Genomic DNA, 18,780 nt, shown 5'->3' on the forward strand with positions numbered 1-18,780 from the left:
GTTAAAATACGCACATCCCACATCAGAGTTCCTGGGTTCAATTCCTGATGTTTCTGTAACTTCTGGTTCCCTTTAATGCAGACCCTGTAGGCAGTGATGATGGCCTAATTACCCTTTTGGGAGATAGAATTGTGTTCCTGGCTCTTGGCTCCAGGCTTGGCTTAGCTCTTGCCATTAAGGGTATTTGGGTAGTGAACCAGTGGATGAGAGCACTCTCTGTCGTCCTCTGTTCTTTCTGCCTATGAAATAAATATTTTTTAAAAAATTTAAACTGAAGAATTACCCAAAAAGAAGATTTACAAGTGGTCAACAGATACATGAAAAGTGCTCAACATCACTAATCATCAAGAAAATACAAATGAAAACTGTAATAAGACGCCATCTTACACATATTAAAATGATTATTCTAAAAAGTCAAAAGATAAAAATTTTGGAAAGGAAGTGTAAAATTAGGAACTCTTGTGCACTGTTGGTGGGAATGTAAAAGGTTATAACCACTTTGGAAAACAGTATAGATGTTACTCAAAATTGACAGATAACACCTTGGGATCCTGCAAACCCACCTCAGGGTTATCTATCCAAAAGAATTGAAGTCAGAATCTCAAAGCAGCATTTTCATTTCTGTATTCATTATGGTATTGTTCACTACAGCCAAGTTGAAAAAACAGCCTAAATAGCCTTACATGGATGAATCAATGAAGGAAATATATGTAATGGAACTGGCATATGTGACAGCATGGATGAACTTTGAGAATGTTATGCTAAATGGAAAAAAAGTCACAGAAAACAGTCACAGAAAGATAAACACTCCATATGAAGTGTATAAAACAGTCAAACCCATAAAAGCAGAGAGCAGAATGGAAGTGCCTGCGGCTGGGAGAAGGGACTGTTCAAGGATAAAATTTCAGTTATGCAAGTGATGAAGTGATGAAGTCCTAGGAATCTGCTACAGAACATTGTATCTGTAGTTAACCTTACTGTAAAAATAACTTCAAAATATGAAAGGATAGATTTTATGTTACCTGTTCTTTCCACAATTATAAGGAAGAAGAAAGGAGTTGACCAGAATTGTACACTGAATTGGGACCACAGTAAAGTTTTCTTTCTTTCTTTTCTTTTCTTTTCTTTTTTTTTTTTTTTTTTTTTTTTTTTTTGGACAGGCAGAGTGGACAGTGAGAGAGACAGAAAGGTGTAAAATTTTCTTTCTTTTCAAATTATATATCTCTTTGTGTGTCAATTCTTTGTGTATCTTTACCTTTTAGAGTTTACTTCACTGCTCAAAAAATATGTAATCCTTATATTTCTAGGAAAATTTTACCTCTGTTTCAGCCAGCCTTCTTGGAGTAGTAATATTTTCTCTGGTTTCATACATCCTTATTCTAGTCTCTTTCTAATTTATCATCTGGGATTTATTTTGCTTCCACTCAGCTTTGACAAAATATAGCCTCTGCATGAGTTATATATAAATATGTCTATGCTGTGTATTTTTATATCTAATATTGATGGCTCTGAAATATTACCATTTTTTGCATGTCTCATCTTCACACTTGTTCATTTAGCACTCATTCGTATTCCCAGAGCTTCACAAGTGCATTTTTACTAAGATTTGTTATGTTTGGATAACTGCTTTTGTTTATGTTACTCTTTGTGGTAAGAAAATTTATAACAGTATTTTCTCAATTTACATATGTGTAAATAATGCATTTACTGTTTTATGTAAAATAAAATACTTCTAATTTTTTTGCAGATGTTATTCCTGAAGACAAGGAAGATACTCCAACTGAGGTACAGGAAATGGGAAGAGAACTTCTAATAGTTATTATTTTCTAAAGAGATGAAATATTTGTAAATGGAGAAATATTTATACATAGAAAGAGAAAAGCACCCAGGAAGTTGTTCAGTTGTTTCATGGTTATTTCTGTTATGGCAGTAGCTTGTATAGTTAGACAGTTTTAAAAATTCTACTCCCAGTCAGTGCTGCGGCTCAATAGGCTAATCCTCCGCCTGCGGCTTGCCCCTCTTCCAGGCCAGCTCTCTGCTGTGGCCCAGGAGTGCAGTGGAGGATGGCCCAGGTCCTTGGGCCCTGCACCCGCATGGGAGACCAGGAGAAGCACCTGACTCCTGGTTTCAGATCAGCGTGGTGCGCCAGCCAAAGCACACTCTCTCTCACTAACTCTGCTTGTCAAAAAAACAAACAAACAAAAAAAGAAAATAGGGAACAAAAGATATTTAGGAAGAGAAGAAAAAAGTAAGAAAAAAATCCTTTAATTTAGTATAAGAGCTTAGGAATGGACGCCATAGACCTAACAACATTTTCATTCTTTCTCACCAAAGTTTTTTTAATTTGAATTTATCATTTGCAAACTTTGCCCAAATAAAAATCAACAAAATATAGACTTATATAATAGCGTTTTCTTTTCAGCTAATTTTACTGTAGGCAGTTACTCCATAAAGCAGTGAATCCCTATGTAACTTAACAAAGTACAAAAAGTTGGAGCATGGGTGGGAAGGAGGGTGGGGGGGAAAGTATTGCTATGTTCCTAAATCTGTATATATGAAATACATGAAACTTGTATACATTAAACCAAATAAATAAATTAATAAATTAGAAACTCAAATAATAAAGGTTTGACAAATAGGAATTAATAACTTCCATCATTAGGTCACTGGCTCCCAAATACCAATTAAAGAGTCAGTATGTACTGTTTTTCCTTGTTAAAGGAGAGGAACAAAAAAGACATAGAATTTTTCATAAAGCTCAATTAATTTATGATTACAGTCTGTCTTATTTTGTGTTAACCTCTTTTGTTCAATTTTGCTGTTAAAATTTTCTTTATATTTCCTTGCACCATTTTACTATTAAAATTTTTTTAATTTCATGACATATTGGTAATTGTGTAATAGTAAGATGTCAGATCCTCAGATTTTCTTTTTGAGATGTTGATAGATAAAATTCAGACATATTAAAAACTACTGCTTTACACACCACCCTATATCATTTTTATGAGTAATAGCCTGTGGTCCATGACTTCATGCAAGTAGAAAATTTATCATTTATTTTATTAAGTTATATAGTAATTTGCAAATATTAAAAATAACATGCTAAAAGATAAGGGTATTATTTATTTTGAGTTATTTTATTAATTTTAAATATTTTCTGGTCACTAATGACTTATTATATTGCTATATTTTCCAGTTACCAGACAGTGATGAAAAGGAAGACTTTACTATACCATCTTTGAAGCAGTTATATCATGATAATGCAATTGCTGGTACTACTAAAAGTGATGGGTCAACAACTCTGTCCACAGATACTGCATTGCCCTCCGTTCCTAGCCTGGAAATAACGGAAGGAAAAAAAATTCAACCTTTACCTGAACACCTAGCAGAAGATGTGCCAGGTGGAAAAATGAAAAATTTACTATTTCCTCTGGACGTAAAATCATGCGGTAGTAATCCAAGAATTTTAAAAGCAGACTCATCTCTAGCAGAGGTAAAGTTGAAAGATACCTGTATAAATCAAGAGAGAATAAGGAGAAGGAAGTTAGATTCTTCTCCAACAGAAGTTAGGTGGCAAAGAAGCTCTCGAAATTTAGCTGAAAGGAGAAGCACAAGCTTAGTATCCCACAATACAAAACCAGAAACTCCAAAAGAAGACCTTGAGCCGAATGTGTCTACTCTCACATTAGAAGTTTAGGAAAAGCAAATAACATATAAAAGACAAATACAAACAAGTTGAAAATATATTCAGATATCTTTAAGTAGAAATATGTCTCTATGTTAAATATTCCCATCCTACTTAATAAGATCAAGAAATGAGGAAAAACCTTTGAAGAAAAAGTAAAACTATCTGCGATGCCATTAATACAAGCTAATCTCATGGGTTGGTGTTGAATTCAGCTAGACGTGTAGTAATAAGAAAATATAAATTCAAAGGAAATTTAAAAGCCTAGGAGGTTATTGCAGTGCATATTTTAATTAAGCCATTATATTATATGAAATAGCATATGTTCTTCTTGTTACGTAACAGTTTTGTGGTTTAAAATGAGAATGATCTGAATATCTTAAAAAACACTTAAAGGTACACCAAAGTGAAGGGCCTTTCTTGAAATAACAGCTATTCTACATACTCTTCATATCTTGTTTGAATTACTATTTCAGGTAGCTCATAGAGCAATGTAGTAAAGGTATATATGTCAGAGGCAAAAGAATTTGAGTTCTAAGTTAGGCTCTGTCACTACATATTTTAAGTAGTGTGGGCTCCTAAATCTCTAGACTACAAATGTTTCCTCATCTTTTGAATGGTAGGTCAGACTAAGTCATTTCTAAATTTCCTTCCAAATTTCTAGAAATACAATTTTATTAAAGATCTGTACCTGGGACATTACTCTTAATCACCTAAATCGACAACCTAACTAACATAATTTTATTTATTTTGCTGAATGTGAAAGTAATACATAGTTATAGAAATGGAGAGAAACATAAAAAGGAAATTATTATTCTACCATATTTAACAATTTTATTTTCTTTCAGTCCTTGTTATGCACATATACTTATATATATATCTTTTATTTACTTTCAAAAGTTCAAATTATATATATATATGAATCTATATTATGTGTTTTTGATAATATATTATTAACATGCTACCTAAGTTTTCTTAAAATTTTTCAAGATGGAGAATATACTAAAATATGGAAATTTCATAATTTTAAAATAATTTGTACATTGTTGGTCATAAGTTTGAAACTGACATTGTTTTACTTAACTGCTCACATGGATCTGTGATTATCTTGTAATAGAAATGGCATATTGGCAGATTACTCTTGAGAAAGATTGTACTACTTTATATTCCCACCAGCCATATTTGAGCACTATTGATCTTTTAAGAAATGATTAAAACTTTTTCATCCTATTAGCCATTTTGATGTTTTCCTACTGTGGGTGGACAGATCATATTTTTTGTCCTTCATTTCCTTTTGAAGATTTGTGGATTTCGTTTAGGTTTTATAGTGAACTTTGCTTTTTAAGGATATTAACCACTTGTATAGATCTGTACTTTTCCATAGTTTATAGTTTGACTTTTAATTGATTTATTATATTCAGTCTGACTTACAAAATATTTTTCATTTGATAAATGGAATCACTTAGTCCTGCGTAAAAAACCACTCTGAATTTTGGTGACTTGAAACAACCATTTTATCTCCCAGGATTCTGTGGTGGTGACTGTGCTTAGTTGGGCAGTTTTCTACTCCAATTGATGTTGGGTATTAGATGGACTTACGGTCAGCTAGTACTTGACTGGAGCACTCATGAAAACACTTTGATGGGAACAGCTGTAAGGCTGGGCTCCGCTGGGATGCACGGACATTGGGTTTCACAGGTCTGTTTCTCCCCTCCCCGCCATCCCCCTGTCATGTGGCCTCTCAACGTGATCTTTCTAACAAGGCATCTGAATATCTTATGTGGCATCTCAGAGCCTCCAGAATACAAAATAGAAGCCTCAGAACCTCTTAAGATTTAGGCTTGGGCCTAGCTTAGATTCCTTCCATGGCATTCTGTTAGCTACAGCAAGTCCATGGCTCAGTCCTGATTCGATATGGGAGGAAAGTATAAAAAGGCATGAACCCGAGTAGGTGTTGTTCATTGGGGACCATATTTAGAAATTAACTGTCTCTCATCCCAAGTAATTTGTATTCCTTCCACATGCAAAATGTACTTCCATTCCAGAAGCACCATCTCATGCTATTACTGCATTAGGCTTAAGCTTGAAGAACAGAATGTCATCATCTAAATCAAGTCCAGGTGGGTGAGGCTCCTTGGGTATGTCTCCTCTCAGTCTTAAAACCCATGGATTAAAGAGACCAGTTATCTACCCCCCCCCCCCCCAACATACAATAGTGAGTCAAGGACAGAAAACCTGTAGTAGACACTTATATTCCACAGATGGAGGGAGGGACAATGTGAGGCAGAGAGCCTCAGTAGAACACAGTAATTCTGAAGTTCTTGGCTTTGCCCTCAGATCTTTACTGTTCTTTCTGAATAGACTTTCTTCCTCCGTAAGAAAGCATCAGTGTGTAGCTGAGTAGCTTTGCAGCTTGCTGCGGTGACTCTTCCTCGTCACCACCGGAGAATTAGGCAGGCTGCCCGCAGCTTGCCTGGCTGAGGAGGGGAAGTGCGCCACCCACCACTCTGCTTCCCCGAACCCTGGGGGACAGTCAGAGAACCCCGGCGGCAGTCAGACGCGGTGGGGAGTCCAGTTGAAGCAGGATCTCACTTTACTGTAAAAGGGAGGTGTTTATATAGCTGTGGTACAGAGCGGATGTGGGCAAAGGGTGGGGTGACGTGATGCAAAAGGGTTTCAGCCAATCCTGTTATACCACCTCATGACCATTAGGCAAAAGTACCCCGGGGCTGGGTTGATTACCTCCAGGGATTTGGAACTTAAAGACAGGTTTTCAAATTTGAGGCAGGCCTAGGAAGTTCCTCTAGGCATTTCCGGATTCAGCCTCCCCTACAGCTCCCTCTTTTTGCTTTAACACGGTCCCTATCTTAGGTTGCCCCCAGCCGTTCTTTCCCTTACCCATCATTGGTAACCCAGGCAGCTTGGCCATGAGCCCTGTCTTAGGTTGGTACAGGACGCTGAGTGCTTTACCCATCTTGGGGTGTCACGTGACTTGTAAATATGGGAGTGTGGTGAGCCTTCTCCACCGCCTGTCTTAGGTTGTTCTAGTCCATTGGAATCTTACCCGTCATTGGCAATGTGGAGAGCACCAGTGGCGCTTCCCCAATCTAGGGGATCATAGCCTTCTGTGGCTACCAGCCTCTGGTAATGAACCTCAACCTGTCTCAACTTGTTGCCTCTATCCGCTGTTGTATAAACTGTATAAGCCTACTCATTATGATTGGGCCAACAGCAAGGATTAAAAGCAGGGCAAGAAGCAGTACAAGAAGAGGGAGGAGGTAGGGCAAGAGTCCATTAAGGCTCATCCAAAAGGGGCTTTCTTGGAGTTTTCTTCGTCTTTTTTGGGTCATCGAATCCCCCTTCACTGGGCGGGGCACTTATTGTCAGGATCACAGCGAAGAGTAGTGTCCGCATCATCAACTGCCTCTGGATCTCTGTCTGTTTCAGGAATAGGGAAGACAAGGGGATCTCCCTCAGGGGCGTACCACTCCCTGGGTGGGTTGTTACTTGCATAGTGCATAGGCCTGATATTTCTGGCTGGTATCCAAATCGGAGTCAACTCCCCTATGGGGAACACACAGCCAAATCCTCTTCCAGCTGAGGAGGGGAAGTGCGCCACCCACCACTCTGCTTCCCTGGGGACAGTCCCCGGGGGACAGTCAGACGTGGTGGGGAGTCCAGATGAAGCAGGATCTCACTTTATTGTAAAAGGGAGGTGTTTATATAGCTGCGGTACAGATCGGATGTGGGCAAGGGGTGGGGTGACGTGATGCAAAAGGGTTTCAGCCAATCCTGTTATACCACCTCAATGACCATTAGGCAAAAGCACCCTGGGGCTGGGTTGTTTACCTCCAGGGATTTGGAACTTTAAGACAGGTTTTCAAATTTGAGTCAGGCTTAGGAAGTTCCTCTAGGCCTTTCTGGATTCAGCCTCCCCTACAGCTTATGTTTTGTCTGTATAAAGTTGTTTAAAGTTGGAGGTTCAGATGCATCTTTTCTTTTCTTTTTTTTCTTTTTTTGACAGGCAGAGTTAGACAGTGAGAGAGAGAGAGAGACAGAGAGAAAGGTCTTCCTTTTCTGTTGGTTCACTACCCAAATAGCTGCTACGTCTGGTGCTGCGCTGATCCAGGTGCTTCTCCTGCTCTCCCATGCGGGTGCAGGGCCCAAACACTTGGGCCATCTTCCACTGCCTTCCCAGGCCACAGCAGAGAGCTGAAATGGAAGAGGAGCAACCGAGACAGAATCTGGCGCCCCAACCGGGACTAGAACCCAGGGTGCTGGTGCCGCAGGCGGAGGAATAGCCAAGTGAGCCACGGCGCCGGCCTCAAATGCATCTTTTCATTTTATGCTATCCTTATTCCTTTAAGTCCAAGTTGCTATGATTCTTTTAAATGTTTTGTGAGCTCCCCATGCATCAAATTATTATCTTAATTATCCAAGTGTTACACCTTTTAACAGCTTTAAAGACAAGCCCCTATTTCCTTGTGTTGAGTCAGGGTCCTGTAGCACAATATTCTGAAGAATTTTGGAAGTGCTCCCATCTAACAGAGGAGGACTATGATGCTATCCAAGATCCTTAAAATTCTGTTGTGTGTGTGTTTTTTTAAATAGCAGAAATATCAAACTTAACATGATCAAAACAAAACTTTGAATTCCACCTCCATCTATTCTTCACTCCCAGCTTTTTCCTGTGGTCTAGATAGACTTAAATATGCATAGAACTAGTAGGTTTATTGTCGCTCCCCCTCTTCATGGAGGAACGACACTGAACCCTGCCTAGGCTTCCTATCCGAGTCACGGCACCATTATGTCGCTCCCCCTCTTCATGGAGGAACGACACTGAACCCTGCCTAGGCTTCATATCCGAGTCAGGGCACCATTATGTCGCTCCCCGTCTTCGTGGAGGAATGACACAGGACCCTGCGCTGTTCTTTTGTCTGCTCGGCCCTCCCCGGGTTTGCTGCTGGTTCTTCCCGGGTTGGCTACCGACCCTTCCACCTCCGTGGAAGGGCGGTTCCCCCTGCCACTTTCCCCACTTCCGCGGGGGAGCGGCACACCGCCGGCCGGCTCTCTCGGGGGCTGCACAGGTGTTCCTTCAGATAGATGTTCCCCTTAGATGTTCCTGGTGCATGTTGTCTCTCTCCTCCTTTATAGTCCTCTTCCAATCCCAACTCTGCTACCCACACGCCGAGTACGCTGCTCTCCTCCAATCAGGAGCAGGTCCTGCTGTTTATTGGTTGAACTGGAGGCAGCTGCGTAGAAGCTGTTTCTCCCTTCTCAGCGCCATATTGTGGGAGAGCAGATGTATAGAATAAGTCTTAATTCCAGTAACTTAGTCTAGTCCGGGTTGCTCCCCACAGTTTATGATGCAGTCTCTTAGGTAGAAGCTGTAAAAACTGAGGTGCACAGTATGGTAAAACTCTTTCCAGAAGGCATTAGTAGACCTGGAGTTATCACTGGGACAAGTTATATTGAGAAATGCTAATGTACTTCTTAGATCAGCAGCATGTCAATACTTGTTTGCCTCACTAATGAATGATATGGAATCACAAAAGACCAAGAATAACCAAAGTGATCATGAGGACAAAACATCAAGCTGGAGATATCACAATTCTAATTTCTTTTTTTAAAAAAGATTTTTATTGGTTTATTTGAGAGGAAGAGTTAAAGAAAGAAGGAGAAACAGAGAGAACAGTATTCCATCCACTGGTTCACTCCTCAAATGGCTGCAATAGCTACTGCTGGACTGATCTGGAGCCAAGAGCCAGGAGCTTCTTTCAGGTCTCCCACATAAGTGCAGGAGCCCCAGCACTTGGGCTATCTTCTGCTGCTTTCCAAAGCCATAGCAGAGAGTTGTATTGGAAGAGGAGCAGCTGGGACTCAGACTGGTCCTCATATGGGATGCTGGCACTGCAGCCAGAGGATTAGCCCACTATGCCACAGCACTATCCCCACAATACCTAATTTCAAAGCATACTACAAAGCTATAGTAATTAAAACAGCATGGTACTGACATAAAAGCCTAGCACATATGTTAATATAACAGAATAGAGAGCACAGAAATTAATCCACATACATACAGTCAACTGATTTTTAACAAACATGCTCAGAACATACATTGAAGAAAGGATCATCTTTTTAATAAATGGTGCTGACAAAACAATGTTTATGTCCATAAAATGAAATTACATTCCTATCTCTTATCATATACAAAAATCCACTCACAGTGGATCAAAGACCTACATTTAAGACCAAAGAATATGAAATTGCCAGAAGATTGTAGGAGAAATACTTGGTATAGACATGGTATAGATGATGACTTCTTGGATAAGACACTCAAAGCACAGGCAACAAAGCAAAACTAGACAAATTGGATTTTATTAAATTTGGAAGTTTCTTCACAGCAAAAGAAACAATAGAGTTAAGAGGTGTCTGACAGAATGGGATAAAATATTTACAAGCTATTTATTTAGCAGAGGGTTAATATCCAGAATATATCAACAACTCAAAGCACTCAACAACAAAAATAGTTTAGTACAGAAATGGGCAAAGGACATGAATAGACAGTTCTAAAAAGAAGAAATATAAATGGCTAACAAATATATGAAAAAAAATGCTTACTATAACTGGCCATCAGGGAAATGCAAATCAATACCAGAATGAGGTATCACCTCATTACCCCTGTCAGAATATCAATATATCCAAAAAACAGCTACAAGTACTGGTATGGATCTTGGGAGAGGGGAACTCTTATACAATCTTGGTGGAAATATAAATTGGTGTATCCACTGTAGAAAACAATATGGAGATTTCTCAAAAAACTAGAAATAGACTTGCTGTATGTTCCAACAGTCCTAAGATATCTGCTCTACCATATTTAAAGCAGCACTTTTTAAAATAGCCAAATATGGAATCAACCAAGCTGTCCATCATCAGATGAGTATATATAAAAAAAGTGTGTGTGTGTGTATAGACACACACAATGGAATATTATTCAGCAATTAAAAATGAAGTTTATCATTTGCAGCAAAATGATTGGAAGTGGAGGACATGACATAGAGTGAAATAAGCCAAACACAGAAAAGTACTGCATATTTTCCCTTATGTGTGTGAGCTAAAATTTAAAACAGTGCTTGGGCCCTGCACCCCATGGGAGACCAGGATAAGTACCTGGCTCCTGCCATCGGGTCAGCATGGTGCACCGGCCGCAGCGCGCCAGCCATGGCGGCCATTGGAGGGTGAACCAACGGCAAAGGAAGACCTTTTTCTCTGTCTCTCTCTCTCACTGTCCACTCTGCCTGTCAAAAAAAAAGGTCAAAGTCTGCACCAGAAAAAAAAAACTATTAGAAATAATGAATTCAGAAAAGTTTGCCTGATACAAAATCAGCATGTACATTCAGTTGCATTGCTATAAATCAATAAAAAAATTATCTTTGAAAGAAACCAAGAAACTGATCTCTTTTTCAATAGCTATAAGATACAAATATCTAGGAATAAATATAACCAAGTATAATATCTCTACAATGAAAACTTTTTAAAACAGTGGTGAAAGAAACTGAAGAGGACACAAGGACATGGAAAAAATATCTGGAGTTCACATATTGAAAGTGTCAGTATTGTTAAAATGTCTTTTCTAGTCAACATAATCTACAGATTCAATATGATTCCTGTGAAAATACCAATGATACTCTTTACAGAACTAAAAAAAAAATCTAAACTTTACATGGAACCACAAAAGCCCTGAATGCCCAAAGCAAACATAAGCAAAACCAAAACCAATCAGGAGGCATTATACTACCTGACTGCAAAATATACTATAAAAGCTACAGAAATAACATGGTATAGCAACAACAACAACAAAATAGACATACATCAATGAACAGGATGAAGTGCCTGGAAGTAAACCCCTGTGTCTGATCCTTAACAAGGGCACTACGAACACGCACTGGAGAAAGGGTAGTTAAAATGGTGCTGCGAAAACTGGATATCCACCTGCACAAGAAGGAAACTAGAACTCTCCTACCACATGCAAAAATCCCCTCAGTGGATTAAAAACTTATAAGATCTGAAACACTGAAGCTTCTATAATAAAACATATAGGAAATGCTTCAGGACATTAGGGAATGTGCAATGATTTTTTTTTTGGTTAAGACTTCAAAGGCAAAAACAGATAAATGATATTTCATCAAATTAAAAAGTTTCTACACAGCAAAATGAGAGACTTAGAATACAGAAGAAAATACTTGCAACTTATAATCTGACAAGAGGTTAATAATCAGAATGTCTTGGGAATTTAAACAACACAATAGAAAAAATCTGATTAAAAATAGGCAATAAATTGAAATAGATATTTTTTAAAATAAGGCATAAAAATGACCAAAAATATATGAAAACATGTTCAACATAACTAATAACCAGGGAAATGTAAATAAAACCATAATGAGATATAACTTCATTCCAGTTAGATTGGCTATTATCAAAAAGACAAAAGGCAAATGCTAGTGAGGCTGTGGAGAAAAGGGAACACTTTCACTGTGTGTGGGAACCTGTATTAGTATAGTCATGTGGAAGATGGCATTGAGGTACCTTAAAAATAAAACTACCATGTGACTCAGTAATTTCACTATTGGGTATGTATCTAAAGGAAATGAAATCACTCTGCCAAAGAGACATCTGTAGTCTAATGTTTATGGCAGCACTATTCACAATAGCTAAGAAATGGAAACAACCTAAATGCCCATCAACTGATAATTGACTGAAGAAAATAGTGTATGCATACAATGGAATACAACTCAGCCATAAAAAAGGATGAAATATTGTCATTTGGGACAATATGGATGGAATTGGATGTCATTGTATTACATGAGATAAATCAGGCATAGGAAGAATACTGAATTATTTCACTTATGTATGAAATCTAGAAGAGTTGATCTCATTGCAATTGAGAGTAGAGTGGTGCTTACCAGAGGCTGGGGAAACCAGGAGGTAGGATGGGGAAAGACAAGCAGGTACTACATTATAATTAGATAGGATACGTTCTGGTGCTCTATTGCATGGTAAGATGACTATAAATATGATAATATACTGTATACTTGTTGAAAAAACTAGAAGAGAAAGGATTCTGCATGTTTTCACTGTAAAGAAATAATCAATATTTGAGGTATAGATATGTTTCCCCGATTTGAATATTACATAAGGTATACATGTATCAAAACATCATGTTAACCCATAAATATGAAGGGTCTTCAAATTATATATGCAATTTTTATGTATTAGTTAAAATTTGAAAACCTGCTTTTTTCTAATCCCTCCTGCTCCCAGTGCTTGTGAATTAGACCCAACCTACCAGGAACCTTAGAGTTAGGGTGCTATACGTAAGGTCCAAACTCTCCTGTCCATGAGGAGAAGCTGGGTGCTGGGGATTCCTATCCTGGTCTTATGGCACAGTGCTCAAGGTTAGGTCCATGTCTGAGTGTGTCTCAACTTTCCCTCCCCATTCAGTGTGGAGGATTTCTCATTTGCCTTGCAGTGAAGAGTCTCAACTTGCTCTGACTTTCTCCCAGTCATTGATACATGAGTAGATGTTGAGCTGGTGCATCTGTTGGCAGAGGGAGTCATGAGCTTCCTATTCTGCCACTTTGCTGATATCCTTCCTCTCATTCTTGAAATTCAAGAAATTTAAATCCCTGAAAAGTGATTGATAGTACTCATGGTAAATATGCTAAAACCTCCCCCAAAACATTGTCTTTGCTAACTCTGCACTTTAAATCAGCCATGTTATGCAGGGAAAATGCAACTTACAATTATTTTATCCACTGCCTTTCTTAATTCAGTTTTTTTTCCAACCTGGAAGTAAGTTTTCTAATCTCCATGCTTTCTTTTTCACAGATGTAATGAACTATTGAAATGGACATAAAAAGAGATCTAAATAGCTTCTATAAATTTTGGAGTAAAGAGGACTTTTCTATTTGATCAAAATTGACCTTCCTTTGAAATTTTTAGAATTGATCATTTTAGGATTTGTAATCATTTTTCTTTTATTTTTTATTTTTTTTTATTTTTTGACAGGCAGAGTGGACAGTGAGAGAAAGAGAGAGAGAGAAAAGTCTTCCTTTTGCCGTTGGTTCACCCTCCAATGGCCGCCACGGCTGGCGGGCTGCTGCCGGAGCACCGCGCTGATCCGAAGGCAGGAGCCAGGTGCTTCTCCTGGTCTCCCATGGGGTGCAGGGCCCAAGCACCTGGGCCATCCTCCACTGCACTCCCTGGCCACAGCAGAGAGCTGGCCTGGAAGAGGGGCAACCAGGACAGAATCTGGCACCCCGACCGGGACTAGAACCCGGTGTGCCGGCGCCGCAAGGTGGAGGATTAGCCTAGTGAGCCGCGGCGCTGGCTAATCATTTTTCTCTTTGCTTGTATTTTTCTCTGGAAGGTCTGTTTGTCCACTGGCGACTGAAATGGATTTTATCAGATTGTTTTTTATTTATATTTTTTCATCTAGAAACCTTTTATTTAAGGTATACAAACTTCATGCTTTTCATATTTACATATTTAGGAACACAGTGATTCTTCCCACCTTACCCTTTCTCCCATCTGCACTCCCACCTTCTTCCTCTTCTTTCTCCTTTTCCCATTATTATTTTTTTACTAAGCTGTATTTCCAATTAACTTTATGTACGTAAGATTAACCCTACACTAAGAAAAGGGTACAAATAATAGCATGAATAAAAAAAAAACTATTCCTCAACAGTTGAAACAAGGGCAGTTCAAAATCATCACATCTCAAAGTGCCAGTTTCACTTCTATGGATTACCTTTTAGGCACTCTATTATTTACCACAGATCAAGACATAGTATTTGTCTTTTTGGGACTGGCTTATTTCACTAAGCATAATGGCTTCAAGTTGCATTCATTTTGTTGAGGAAGACAATTTAATTTTTTTACCACTGTGTGGTATTTCATGGTGTACATACACAACACAGTAATTTCTTCATGCAGTTTTCAGTTGACAGACATCTGGATTGATTCCATGTCTTAGCTATTGTGAATTCAGCTGCAATAAACATGGAGGTACAGACAATGCTTTCATATGCTGATTTCATTTCCCTTGGGTAAATTCCCAGTAGTAGGATGGCTGGGCTATATGGTAGGTCTATATTCAGATTCTGAGGTATCTCCAGACTGTCTTCCACAATGGCTGTACCAGTTTACTGTCCCACAAACAGTGGATTAGGTTCCCCCAACCCCCATACTCGGCAGCATTTGTTGTTTGTTGATTTCTGTATGAAAGCCATTCTAGCTAGGGTGATGTGAAACCTTGTGGTTTTGATTTGTGTTTCCCTTATGGATAGGGATCCTGAACATTTTTTCATTGTCTATTGGCCATTCGAATTTCTTCTTTTGAAAAATGCTTTTACAAGTCCTTTGCTTATTTCTTAACTGGATTGTTTTTGTTGTTGTTGAGTTTCTTTTTTTTTTTAAGACTTATTTTATTTATTTGAAAGACAGAGTTACAGAGAGAGGTAGAGACAGAGAGAGGTCTTCCATCCACTGGTTCATTCTCCAGGTGGCTGCAATGGCCAGAGCTGCACCGATCTGAAGCCAGGAGCCAAGAGCTTCCTCTGGGTCTCCCATGAGGGTGCAGGGGCCCAAGGACTTAGGCCATCTTCTACTGCTTTCCCAGGCCATAGCAGAGAGCTGATCAGAAGAAGAGCAGCTGAGACTAGAACCAGTGCCCAGATGGGATGCTGGCACTTCAGGCCAGGGTGTTAATCCGCTGTGCCACAGCACTGGCCCTGTTGAGTTTCTTGAGCTCTTTAAAAAACTGGATGTTAGTCCTTTATCAGTTTCATAGTTTGCAAATATTTTCTCCCATTCTGTCAGTTGCATCTTCACTTTCCTGAGTATTTCTTTTGCAGTGCAGAAACTTCTCAATTGTCAATTTTGGCTTTGATTTCCTATGCCTCTGGGGTCTTTTTCCAAGACATCTTTGCCTATGTCAATGTCTTGCAGGATTTCTCCAATGTTCCCTAATAAGTTCATAGTATCTGGTCATAGATTTAGGTCTTTGATCCATTTTGAGTGGATTTTTGTGTAAGGTGTAAGGTAGGGGTCTTGCTTCATAAAACTACCTGCAGAGATCCATTTTTCCCAGCCCAATTTTTTGAAGAGACTGTCCTTGTTCCGGGGTTATTTCAGCTCCTTTATCAAAAATAAGTTGGTTTTTGATGCATGGATTGATTTCTGGAGTTTCTATTCTGTTACATTCGTCTACCCATATATATATATATATATATATATATATTTTTTTTTTTTTGCCAATACCAGGCTGTTTTGATTATAACTGCCCTGTAGTATGTCTTGAAATCTGGTATTGTGATGCCTCCAGCTTTGTTTTTGTAAATCTTGTAAAACAAGATTGTTTTAGCTATTTGAGGCCTCCTGTTCCTCCTTATGAATTTCAGCATCATTTTTTCCAGATCTGAGAAGAATATCTATGGTATTTTGATTGGTATCGCATGAAATGTATAAATTGCTTTCGGTAGTATGGACATTTTGATGACATTGATTCTTCCAATCTATGAACATGGAAGATTTCCCAATTTTTGTCTTCTGTTTTTTTTTTAATCTTTAATGTTTTGTAATTTTATTATAGATATCTTTGACCTCCTTAGTTAAATTTATTTCATTATATTTAACTTCTTCGTAGCTATTGTGAGTGGGATTGATTTTGACAGTTCTTCTCAACCATGGCATTGTGTAAGCAAAGGCAATTGATTTTTGTGTGTTGATTTTATATCCTGCCACTTTACCAAACTCTTTGATGAGTTCCAGTAGTCTCTTAGTGGAGTCTTTTGGATCCCCTATATATAGAATTATGTCATCTGCAAATAGGGATGGTTCGACTTCCTCCTTCCCAATTTGTATCCCTTTGCTTTCTTTTTCTTGCATAATGGCTCTGGCTAAAACTTCCAGAACTATACTGAAGAGCAGTGGTGAGAGTGGGCATCTTTGGTTCTGGATCTCAGTGGGAATGCTTCCAACTTTTTCCCATTCAATAAGATGCTGGCCATAAGTTTGTCATAGATTGCCTTGATTGTGTTAAAGAATGTTCAGGTTTTCATCATGAAAGGATATTATATTTTATCAAATGCTTTCTCTGTATCTATTGAGATAATCATTTGGTTTTTGTACTTCAGTTTTTTAGTGTGATGTATCACATTTGTTGATTTGTGGATGTTGAACTAGCCCTGAATACCAGGGATAAATCTCACTTGGTCTGGGTGAAAAAATCTTTTTTGATATGTTGTTGGATTTGATTGGTTAGTATGGCTAGAATTTTGTTGAGGATTTTTGCATCTTTTTCATCAGGGAAATTGGTCTGTAGTTATGCTTCTGTTCTGTATCTTTTTCTTGTTTAGGAATTAAGGTGATGCTGGCTTCATAGAAGGAGTTTGGATGGATTCGCTCCCTTTCAATTGTTTTGAATAGCTTGAGAAGAATTGGAATTAGTTCTTTAAATGTCTGGTAGAATGCATCAGTGGAGCCATCTGTTCTTTGTTGGAAGGGTCTTTATTACTGATTAAATTTCTGTCTTAGTTATTGGTCTGTTTAGGTTTTCTGTGTCTTCATGGCTTAATTTTGGTAGGTTTATGTTTCTAGGAATCTCCATTTCTTCCTGATTTTTTGGCACACAGCTATTTGTAGTAATTCCTGATTATTTTTATTTCTGTGTTATCTGTTGTTAAGTTTCCTTTTTCATCTCTGCTGCGGCACGGACACAAACTGGCACAGCTGTTACCTATGTTCAAAATGGTGCTGGTGTTAGGGGCTGAGAAGAGAGAATGTGCCCCCTTTTTTCCTCTAGGTTGACACGTACACTGTCGCCTACAGGGTTCCAGGCCACGCTCAAACCAGGTTCTCTCCGCAGCTGTATCTCCAGTGGCTTGGGCTGCTGCAGTCTGGTCTTATGTCACTCTCCAAAGCTGGTGCCGAGGCTCTCGGCTCCTGAGAGCCTATGGTGTGTCCATGTTCATGCTGCATGTCCACACCCTCCACAGAGTCACAGCATCCCTCTTCCTTCCATGGAGTTTCCACTGCAGTTTTTCCCCTGACGCTTCTCTGAAATTGCACTCTCTCCACTCTTTTTTTTTTTTTTTTTTAACTATCTTCTCCTAGCTTAGAGCAGTAAGCTCCCTCCCTATTTCACCATCTTGGAATCTTCTTTTTAAATCTTCTACTGCCGAAGAAAGCAGTCATTTTATATTTTCAGTTATTTTGTTTCTGCAATTAGGCTTTCATTTACCAGTAAGAAATAGGGAAAACTGTACAGACCATAGCAATTATATAACAGAGATCTTTATTTGAATTTTTTCTGTTTTAATATTCATGGAGGCAGCATTGCTGAACTTAGCTGGACACCTTAGATTAATCGCAGGTGCTATGAGTTTAGGAAACTTGTGTGTTTCCACTGGGGATTGGAGTGTCTGGCCTACTTTCTTCCACATCAGGCTTTTGGTTTAATATGGTAAGTAACAAGTTACTTAGCTCTTCAATCTGTCATTTTCTTTATTCAATCTGTCATAATCTTTATTATACTTGCAACTTTTGAATTCTGTTCTTCACCATTTTTGACCACAGATGATACCTGCACTTACAATTTTCCTTCTTGTTCCCCATCCTAGTCTATCCTCTGCCTTTCTTCTTTTTTTGCCTAATGATGATTCTCAGGAACTTCCCCATGAAATTTGCTGGCTCACTTCTAGATGGGTCCAACCAATGGCAGGCACTGGCAGGACATTGGAAGACAAGAGGAAAGAACGGGTGAGGTTGTTATTTTTGGTTGTTGCTGCTGTTTTTTTTTTTTTTTTTTGACAGGCAGAGAGGACAGTGAGAAAGAGAGAGACAGAAAGGTCTTCCTTTTGCCGTTGGTTCATCCTCCAATGGCCACCGCGGCCGGCGCGCTGCAGCCGGCGCACCGCGCTGATCTGATGGCAGGAGCCAGGTGCTTCTCCTGGTCTCCCATGGGGTGCAGGGCCCAAGGACTTGGGCCATCCTCCACTGCACTCCCTGGCCACAGCAGAGTGCTGGCCTGGAAG

The 18,780-nt window shown here is 38.9% G+C and overlaps 1 protein-coding gene across 13 annotated transcripts in view; it reads left to right on the top strand.

Annotated features, from left to right (window-relative positions):
* C2CD6 (C2 calcium dependent domain containing 6) overlaps positions 1-18,780 on the top strand; it is a 200,151-nt gene that overhangs the window by 81,884 nt on the left and 99,487 nt on the right. For 11 of the 13 annotated variants that reach the window (XM_051849266.2, XM_051849268.2, XM_008258970.4 and 8 more), the window contains 2 exons: positions 1,748-1,785; positions 3,197-3,493. In XM_051849266.2, coding sequence (XP_051705226.2) covers positions 1,748-1,785; positions 3,197-3,493 — 335 coding nt within the window. Of the gene's footprint in view, positions 1-1,747; positions 1,786-3,196; positions 3,494-5,210; positions 5,384-17,243; positions 18,506-18,780 lie in introns of those variants that run through there. The other 2 variants (XM_070070386.1, XM_051849274.2) reach the window with 2 other exon arrangements.

This window comes from Oryctolagus cuniculus, chromosome 3 (assembly GCF_964237555.1).
Source record: "Oryctolagus cuniculus chromosome 3, mOryCun1.1, whole genome shotgun sequence".
Classification (NCBI taxonomy): Eukaryota; Metazoa; Chordata; class Mammalia; order Lagomorpha; family Leporidae; genus Oryctolagus; species Oryctolagus cuniculus.